Source organism: Chroicocephalus ridibundus, chromosome 11 (assembly GCF_963924245.1).
Source record: "Chroicocephalus ridibundus chromosome 11, bChrRid1.1, whole genome shotgun sequence".
NCBI lineage: Eukaryota > Metazoa > Chordata > Aves > Charadriiformes > Laridae > Chroicocephalus > Chroicocephalus ridibundus.
The window spans coordinates 2,856,380-2,866,009 of record NC_086294.1 but is presented as its reverse complement, the minus strand read 5'-3'; the positions used below and the strand labels follow the sequence as shown (position 1 = coordinate 2,866,009).

At 57.8% G+C, this 9,630-nt stretch overlaps 1 protein-coding gene across 2 annotated transcripts; it reads left to right on the top strand.

The window, feature by feature from the left end:
- Positions 1-530: 530 nt before the first annotated feature.
- Positions 531-3,330, top strand: SMIM33 (small integral membrane protein 33). Of its 2 annotated transcripts, none has more exons than XM_063349296.1 (2): positions 531-543; positions 1,412-3,330. In XM_063349296.1, exon 2 carries the CDS (start codon positions 1,428-1,430, stop codon positions 1,848-1,850), a length of 423 nt encoding a protein of 140 aa, XP_063205366.1. In that variant the 5' UTR covers positions 531-543; positions 1,412-1,427; the 3' UTR covers positions 1,851-3,330. The 2 variants fall into 2 exon arrangements, with proteins under 2 accessions (XP_063205366.1, XP_063205365.1); XM_063349295.1 differs by lacking the exon at positions 531-543 and adding an exon at positions 762-891.
- The last annotated feature ends 6,300 nt before the right edge of the window (positions 3,331-9,630 follow it).

Below are 9,630 nucleotides of genomic sequence, written 5' to 3'. Positions count from 1 at the left end.
AGGATCCATCTTTTCTCTGCGATGTGCTCGGGGTCACCCCAGCTGGCAGAGGGTCCGACGGCCCGGCATCCCTGGACCAGGGGGATGGTACCGGCCTGCGCGTGGGGGAAAATGCTGCCACACTCGAGGGCATCCCTGCGAGCGCGAGGGGAGGGATGTGTGAGCACCGACCTGGCTCCTGCCCGCGACCCACAGCGGGTCCCAGGGTCCAGAGCTTCAAAACATCTTCAGCGTGACCCCACGGCACTGCTGGTGGATGGTCCTCCCGCAGCAGTGGGATCCCCCTGGCAGAGAACATCAGCCCTTGGGCTGCATCATCTCATGGGGTGAGGGTCTTCCCAGCCCCTGGATACGCTTTGCCAGACTGTGCAAAGAGCTCACCTGCAGAAGAAGGGTGATTTTTTTCCTTTTCTTTCGTTTTTGTTTTTTTTTTTTTTACACCCATTTCTTAACCGCATTAAATTTAAACGCCGGGTGGGTGGAAGGAGGGAAGTTTCCTGCCGTTGGGCGGCCGGGGGTTGCGTGCGTGCAGCCGAAGGGGCGGTAGGTGCTTTCTCCCCGAACAAAAGGGCGCTTGTCTTGCAGCGGGGCGAGAGGAAAGGTTTTTTTTTCCGGCGAGGGTGCGTGTCAGCGAGGGAGGGGGTGGTGGAGGCGGTGATGTGGCACCGGGCGAGGTAAGGGAGCACCTCTCCTGTTCGCCAGGATGAGCAGGCGCTTCCTCCTCGGCCCCGGGGAATCCCGGGGGGGTGTGGGGCCGAGGTGTGACGTGGCAGCCTGCGAGGTGAGTCGGGCTGCACCTACGCCGGAGAACCATCCCACAGGTTCTTCTGCTGGTCCTGCCCTCAGCCTCGCCGCTGGAGAGGATGATTCCCACGCGGCAGGGACGGCCAGGTACCCCCGCAGGGCTGGGGAGGGCTCTGCCTCCCACCTCTTCCCTCTCCCCGGCTCCCACCCGTGCTGGCTCCAGTGGGATTTTTGGGGTTGCGGTGAGGGATGCCTCGGGGGGGGGTGTTTTGATGGGGTTGGGTCTCCCAGGGAGATCCCCGGGGGTTTTGGTCTTGGGTTAGCACCGTGGGGCTGGGGGCCAAGAGGGGAGGGTGGAGGGCTCCCCACCAGGGAGCAAGGGGTAGCGAGGAGGGAAGAGCCCCATGCTGAAGCTGTCCGGGACGCGGGGGTGCAGGGCATCACCTTCCCGGCTGAAGGTATCTGGGCACAATCCTACAACCCCAGATACAACCACCAAAATCTACCCCGTCCCACGAGCCTGAGGGAGGGAGCACTTACGGGACTGTCCCATTCCCCGGCAGACACAAGCGCAGGCAGGAGCTGCCGAGTCGAGGGCAGGAGGTGAGGACACTGGGTGGCCTCTGCTCGGTGGTCACCCCTTTCCACCTCGTGTTCTCTGTCCCAGGTCAGCCTGCTCAGCCATGAACGCCTCTGCCCCTGGCAGCCAGCTGAGACAGCCCGAGCCCCAGGATGCCGCCGCCTTCACCCCCGTCTCCATTGTCCGGAGCATGACAAAGAAATCCGATGCCCTGCCCATGATCTCAGTGATTGTCGTCATCTTCGTCCTCTTGGCTGTCTTCATCATCCTCGTGGTGCACTACGGCCCTCAGCTCCGCACTGTCCAGATCACCCTCTATCACGAGCCCATGCCGCAGGACCTGGACAATGGGGTGCACCTCACGGACTGGAAGAAGCTGGGCTCCCAGAAGAAGCCACCTGCCCAGCCATGCCAGCAGGAGCCGGGTGGCATGGACGCGGCCAGGGTGAGCTGCCACTGCTCCTGCAGGCATCACCTTCCCTGCGGGAGCGCTGAGCCCAACATCATCGAGATCACCTACCTGTGACAAGGCTGTGGGCCACCTGGGCAGGACTCAAGGGACCACGTCCCACTGGAAAAATAGTGACTGGGACGTTAGCTTAGCCTGAGACTCACCAGTTCCCGCACGCTGAGGTTTTAGCTCCCCAGGATTGTGTCTCTAGGCTCAGGTAGGAGGTTGAGTGTCACTGCGGTGATGCACCATCAGCCCCCAAAAGCCCAGCCGGGGGGTGCCACTAACCCCAGGCAAGAGCTGGGTCCCCAGCCCAGGCTCTGGGGCTGGGTCAGCCTGCGTGGGACAACGTTAGCACCTCTTCTGGTTTTTCTTGCCCTCGTTTTACCTGTCCTACGCTGCCTGGGAGTGCCCAGGAGAGCTGCCTCGGTTCTTGCTCCAGCTGGGGAGCACTGGGCGTACGCTCGGCCCCTTGGCAGGAGCTGGAAGTTGCATCATCTGGAATCGCTTTCCAGATTAAAGGTGTTTCCACATGCGTGGTGTCCTCATTGTGCCCTTTATATGGCACAGGAGAGCCCCCAGCCCCTCTTCTCCTCCACGCCGCAGCCCCGTTCCCTCCATCATAGGGCTGAAACACTGTCCTCTCCCTGTCAGCCCCGGAAAGGAGGCAAACAGCCGGAGGAGAGGAGGCAGCACCTCAACCTTGGTGTTTCAGCGGTGGAGCCAGCAGCAGAGGACAACGCGTCTGGTCTCACTGTGGAGGTGGGTGAGAGAAGAGAGGTGACACGGCAGAGGCAGGAGAGGTGATAACGGCACATCGCCCCCTCCTTGCTGTTGGATGAACATCTCGAGGTGTTGGCACCAGTGGAGAAACACGTACGTCTCTGGGCAGAGCCTGCAACATCTCTGTGCATGATGACAAGGATGGGGAGACCTGAGGTCCTCTTCATTGTGGTCGTCTTTGTTGTCCCCAGCAGCGTCTGCTGTCCCTGTGCCAAGGGATGCTCTGCCCGGGGACCTGGGCACTTGGATGGTTTCAGCATTGGAAGCAGCAGGGCACGTCCCAGCTGAGGAGGGAGCGACGGTGGGGTCGGCGTAGCCAGCAATGTTGGGATTGACGTTGATGTGGCTCGGTCACCATGGGCAGAAGCTTGTTGAGGTGGCACAGAGGGAGCAGATGGAGGGGTGAAACTTCATCTGAAATTCCTCGGTGGTAGCAGACCACGGTGACCTGCTCAGCCCTGGGAGTCTTTCTGATGGTGCTGGGCATCGCTTTGGACAAGAAATTGGTCTCAGTTTCTCCTGGATGAGTGGAAGCTGGACATCAAAGCCTGTCTTCAGTGTGTGGGCTCGGAGGACAGTCCCTGGGGAGGGAGCGCAGCCTCTGGGATCACCCTCAAGGTTTGATTTTGCTGAATAGTCACAGGAGTCAAAATATGGTTCCTGCCTCTCCCCATCCCAAAACAGACAAGCCAGATCCCTGTCCGTCCTAAACCACATCCGTGGCACAGACGCCCCTGTGCACTGCTGGACAAGAAACGGGATGTTTTACCTGTTCCTCCGGGTGCTGGAGGTATTTCTGACACGGCAGATGCTCCAGCATCCTTCCTCTCGCTTATTTCCAGCTTCTTTTCTCACTTACTTTAAAGCTAAGTAGTGGTTGGACTTGCTGGAAAATTTTAGCCTTTACAATAAACGTAATTTATATGACTTTTTTGGGGGGGGTTGTTTTCCCTTTTGTTTTCCAGAGGTGATAGTGCATTATCAGCTTTCCCACGCCTGCGTTAGAGGAGATAAGGTCTGTCACTGCAATCGAAAACCACCGAGAGTCCCGTTGCCCTTTATGCGTCTGCGTTGGGCTGATTTTCCATAGACTCATAGAATGCGTTGGGTCGGAAGGGACCTTTGAAGGTCACCTAGTCCAACCCCCCTGCAGCAAGCAGGGGCATCTTTAACTAGATCAGATTTTTATATGTCCCGAATTAACAAGGACCACGTGAAGAGCTAACCACCTTCCAGGGACACCTCTTTAAATGACAGATGTAAGTTGTGATAACCTAGGTGTCACCCACGCCGAGGATGAGGGCTTGCTCTGGGAGCTTAAGAGAAGCCCTTAGGACCATCACCCGGTACCCAGGTACCCACCGTGGTACCCAGGCCGGCTGCTTTGCGTCTCGGGGACACCGGCTGGGCACTGAGGTGGTGACACCCGTCCTGGGTGAACCAGCGGAGGCGTCACCCAACTTTTGTGGTTGTGTCGTTTTGGGTCAGGGAGCAGCTTGGTCCCATTTGAAGTCTTCAGTCGGAGAAACGGGGGCCTTCGTGGCAGCACCCGCCGAAGGCCAACCGCGGCAGGGAAACATCGTGTTTGCAAAGAAAAGATTAAAAACTTCCAAATATTAATAAAGAGGAAGATAAAATGGGTGGTTATTACTAAAAAACATTGATTTGCAGCTGCTGGGGAACTCGTAAAGGTCTGGTTTGTGTCCCAGCGTGCTGTGGCCTAGATCTATCACTTCTACAGAGGAGCAGCTGGGGAAACCCCACTGTTGCCAAAAGCTTTGCCGTCGTTCAGGTATTTCAGATTGTCAAACTAAAAGCAAATATAACTGGCAGTGAACGGTGGTGCCGATGGGGCTCCAGCGTCCCCTCCCTTGGTCCCATGCTCTGATCCTTCCGGCCCGGTCCAGTAGCGACCCTTCCTCCTGTAAGACCTTTTCCGGAAAGATCAAGTATCGAAGTTCTTGCCTTTAGAGGTTTTTTTTTTTTTCCATGTATTTCATTTGCAAACAGACATTGAGATATAACATTTTGAAATACAGGAAAAAAATTTAGACTCGTAACAACAAACCGGATCCTATCAGCAAGCGACAACCTTTTGCCAGCTTTCTCCTCCGGGAGGACACCAAGGCTTATATCCCAGCTCTGCTTCTCGCCGCTTTCTCCTACACAATGAAATGCCATTTTTACAGATTCTCCTCTTTTATATTTGGCCAACTCCACCGCTATCCGCTTATAGGATTGCTCTTTGTAGCACAAGGCTTTATAAAATACATTAGGGTTCTCGAGCGGCGGAGGCTCTGCATGCAAATTATCGTAACGTCATTATTCTCTATTCAAACACTGAGCTTGTTCCAATTTATTTCCCTTATAACTTTCTTCCCCTCCTTAACAATAATCTTTTTATGAACGCGGAGCAACAATAACTCTCCTTATCACACCCTCTGCACGGGGGAGGCTCCTGGAGCACAGCAAGCAGGAGCTGATGGAGACTTGTACAGTCGGTCGCCTTTCTGGAAGCCAGATTTGTGCCTTAGGGATCTTTTTAAAAGCTGCTGCATCACCTCTTAACCCTGCCCCGGTTAGGGGTTGCCTGCACCTCCTTTGATTTCCCTGCTAATTAGGGCGCTCACCTGCTGGGGGGGGTGGTGGGGAGAGGGGACAGCTACGCAACCCCTGCACGGACACAGAGGGTTTTAGCAGGGGTTTTGCGGGTGGGGATGGGGGAAGCTTTGCTTTGTGATGTTGCAGCGTTGCCTAAAATTGCGCAAAAACTGAGGGGTGCACCCAGAGCATCGGCTGAGGTGGGAGGGATGGGGGGATGGGGGGATGGAGGGATGGAGGGATGGAGGGATGGAGGGATGGGGGGATGGAGGGATGGAGGGATGGAGGGATGGGGGGATGGAGGGATGGAGGGAGGAAGGAAGAGGCTGCAGCATCACTCGGTGCCTCCTTGCGGGGCCGGGAGCCACCTGAGCCCCGCTGGAACCTCTGCCTTGGGGCGAGGGTGGGCAGAGACCCCCCCCCGGCCGGCGGTTCGTTGCTCGCCCGCGGGCTCGGTGGCTCTCTGCCCGCCGGGCCGGGCCAGCGCGGGGCAGCAGTGGGCTCTTGCGGCGGAGGCGGGGGCTGCAGGGGGGGCGGGCAGCGGGCCGGGATGGCGACTTCTGCCTCCCTCCGCCCTCGGTGAGGGCGCACTTGCGGTGAGTTCGCGTCCGGAGGGATGCGCCCGGTGTCGGGCTCCCCGGCGCCGGGAAGGCGCTGCTGGAGGAGGGTCCGTACGGGAATGGTGCGGCCGGGAGCGGGGGAGGGATCACCCCCCTGTACTGGGCACTATGAGGCCCCACCTCAAATACTGCGTCCGGTTTTGGGCCCCTCACCACAAAAAAGACACTGAGGTGCTGGAGCGTGTCCAGAGAAGGGCAACGGAGCTGGTGAGGGGTCTGGAGCACAAGTCCTGTGGGGAGCGGCTGAGGGAGCTGGGGGTGTTCAGCCTGGAGAAAAGGAGGCCGAGGGGAGACCTTCTCGCTCTCTACAGCTCCCTGAAAGGAGGGGGTAGCCAGGGAGGGTCCATCTCTTCTCCCAAGGAACAGGCGATGGGACAAGAGGTAACGGCCTCAAGTTGCACCAGGGGAGGTTTAGGATGGATATTGGGAAAAATTCCTACACCAAAACGGTTATCAAACATTGGAACAGGCTGCCCAGGGCAGCGGTGGAGTCGCCATCCCTGGAGGTATTTAAAAGACATGTAGATGTGGTGCTGAGGGACATGGGTGAGTGGTGGTCTTGTCAGTGTTAGGTTGGTGGTTGGACTCCATGATCTGAAAGGTCCCTTCCAACCTAAACAGTTCTATGATTCGAAGTCTTCACTGTGATGTCAGGTGAGGTCCTGAGCAACCAGCCCAAAAGGGACCTGATCGGGGTGGGCGGCTGGACCAGGTGGCACCTGAAGGTCACTTTCAGCCAGTGTCAGCTTCTGATTTTACAGAGAAGATGGGCAGAGGGAGAGGCAGAGCCCCCTGAGAGAAGGTCCATCCACCTCCTGCAGATTTGTGTGCTCGCTGTTTGGTGTGAGAGGCTGAATCATTCCCTTCCTCCTGAGAAAGGTGCCCCCAGAGCCCCCCCAGGCAGGGAGCTGAGCATGGGGCAGCTCCTGGGTCACCTCACCCATCCGCACCCAGCTCCTAAACCATCTAATGCACAGAGAGAGATTGAGAAAACATACTTTCTTTCTGCTGAAAAGGGAGTGAAGCCTCTAGAGAAGCAAAGCCTGTCTTTGAAGGGCTGAGAATTGGGATAGTTGAGGGGGAAAAAAAGCGTGATCCCTGGTGTAAGGGCCCCAGCTGGTGAGAAGCAGCCATGCTTTTGTTTGCTCCGTCTACGTTCGCAGCCGTCCTCCTGCTGAGGATGGCGCTCTGCGGTCCGGAGCCGAGCCTGGAAGAGAGCGTCCCACCATGGGATGCATCCCGCTGTCTACGGCCTCTGTGTCCTGCCCCCCAGACACCATCTCCCACCGCACGGAGCAGCTGCAGAGCAGAGATGAGACCAAATCCTGCCTCCCTGAACGGGCCCACAGGGTCTGGGGAGCCCTGAGCACCCTAATGAGGCCAAATCTTGGCACGTCTTTAGTCATGCTCATTTTGTACTCTTCTCCTTTGGATGTTGTTTTTCATTATCAGATTTGGGGGGGAAAAAGAAAAAAAAAAAAAAGGAAGAAAGAAAATTCTCTTCCCTTCTCATTTTTATGTTGCCCGATGCACCCTGCTGGCGACGCGCAGCACAGCTCGTGCTTCCCGGCTTGCACCAAGCCACCCCAAAATGTCCAAACAAAGTCTGAAGACCTCCAGCTGCGCAGCGGAGCTCGAAATAACGTGGTTGGGCCGCTCGCGGCGAGCGCGTGGTGCCTCGAGTACAGCTCTGCGCCCCTGGGAGGTTGGGGCGTCCCCTGTGTCTTCCTCCGGAGCCTGGAGAGCAGCTGAGCTTCAGAGGAGCCAGATTTTCGCACCACTAAATAGCATTTACATCTGCTTCGGGCACTGATGGCATCAGGCAGAAGCTGATGAACGCTACCGCAATAATTGAGTGTAACTGATGCTCTTTCTGAGCTTTAAATGATAGGTTTTAGGTGCAGCTGGGGGGGATATTGTATGTTCATAGGCACAACGTTGTCTGTGAAGGTCTTGGAGCACCTACGCGTTGGAAACCTGCCTGCGTGTGCGCAGGAAAAGGGAGGAGCCGCGTTCGGTTTTTAGCACCCCATCTTATTTCACTGCGCCTGCTTCTGGCAGGTCTCGGCTCCACCCCGTTTTTCTTTTCTCTTTTCTTTGCGAGCATCGCCTTGCGTCTTCCACCGAGACGCGGCCGGCGGGGTCTGCAGCTCAGCAATGCTTTCGCTGCGTCCTGCAGCCGTCCTCCCTGCGGACTGCTGATGTCCTGATGGCTCGGGGCCACGGGTCTGGTCTATAGGGATTCATTCCTGAAGCATCAATAGTAATTAACGCGTTGGCTCCTCCAGCTCCACTTCTCCTGGGCATCTGACACCGGTATCCGCACAGCCGGAGTGGGCACAGCCCAGCTGGTGGTGGGGGACGGTGCTAGGAGGGGGTCACAGCCCTCGTCTCGGTGACTGTGGCTTCTCCCAGCGCCGGGATTGTCACATCAGCCTGTCCCTACGGCGGCTGAGCAAACTGCTGCTCCAAATCCCATCTGCCTCCCTGCCTTTGGGGAGAAAAAGGAGGGGTTTGGGGCTGCAGCAGCCTAAAGGGGCTTCATCCCTCCGGCTGGTGGGCTGGGGGCTGCACCGAGCGGGGACCAGCACACGGGGGTGTTGGTGTCGGGGGGAATATATCTCCTGGTGCATCAGCGCTGGGCTAAATGTGGGACACTTGGTGAGGTTGGCTTGTTCCGCAGAAGGCCCGGGAGGCGATGGGGAGAAGGATTCGTCTTGCGGGGCTCTTTGGGGAACCCCCCGCAGTTCTCCGGCATAAGATTTATTTCCTTTCCTTGGTGTTATTTCAGTGCGGTTCTTCTGTTCCTCTCCATCCCCGAGAAAGGAAGGCATAAAAAAAGGGAGGTGGCGGGATGAGACACCCCCCCCCCCAGAAGGAAACAGCCTTCCCACCACCCCCCCGGCCCCAAAGCAGGGCCCGGGCTGGGAGACATCCGCTTCTCCGTCCGCAGCTCGGCGGGCAGCCGGCGAGCGGGAGAGCATCCCTCCGGGAGAGCCCGCGGGATGCCTTCGCTCAGCTGAGGAGGAAGCGAGAGCACAAAGCGGGGAAATGACTTGGCAAAGGTCACCTGGAGCTGGGGCCGAGCCCAGGAATAGCACCGGCTCTCCTGCGTCGTCCCTTCCTCCCGCTGTGCGGAGTGGTGGCACTGACCCACCTGGGGTGAAAGGGCTGGTCGGCACGGGGGTGGTTCTGCTTTTGCCATTCGTTGTGGCTTTAAAATTTACGATAATCAAGAAAAAAGATGAGAGCAGGGATGCTGGCGATGGAGACCCTCAACTGGGAAAAGCAGAGCTGCGAGGGGAGCAGGGAGGGATGGGAATAGGAGGGGGGTACAGGGGTATCAAGGCTGGAAAAGCAGCAGGAGAGGGACAAGCTGGGCATGGGACACTAATGGCAGGCACAGGGCCGCTGGAAGCTGCCTGGTAGACGTGGGGAGCAAGACAAAGAGGATGTGGGTGGTGGGACTCAAACCCCACCATGAGGATGCTCCGCTCTCTGTAACGGCCAGGGAAACTTCTGCAGTGACTGTCCATTGAGGACACCTCAATCACCTCGAGACCCGAATTACAGCCCAGCTTGGGGTAAGCGGGCTCCCCAGCCTGCTTAGGAGGGATACACGAAACACCTTCATGCTCGTGCAGGGCTGGCCAGGGGGTGGGCGGTACGGCTGTGCCAGGGTGGGGGCTCCGGATAAGGTGTTGAAATAAGGCAAAGAAGGGATTTGGTGGTGCAAAATCAGCGCTGGGTGAGGAGTGACCCTGGGGGTACCAAAGCAGAGCCAAGTTGGGGATAGAGCACGTGCCAAGGCCGGGGGAGCTGGCCAGGACAGACGGACGTAGGGGACGGGG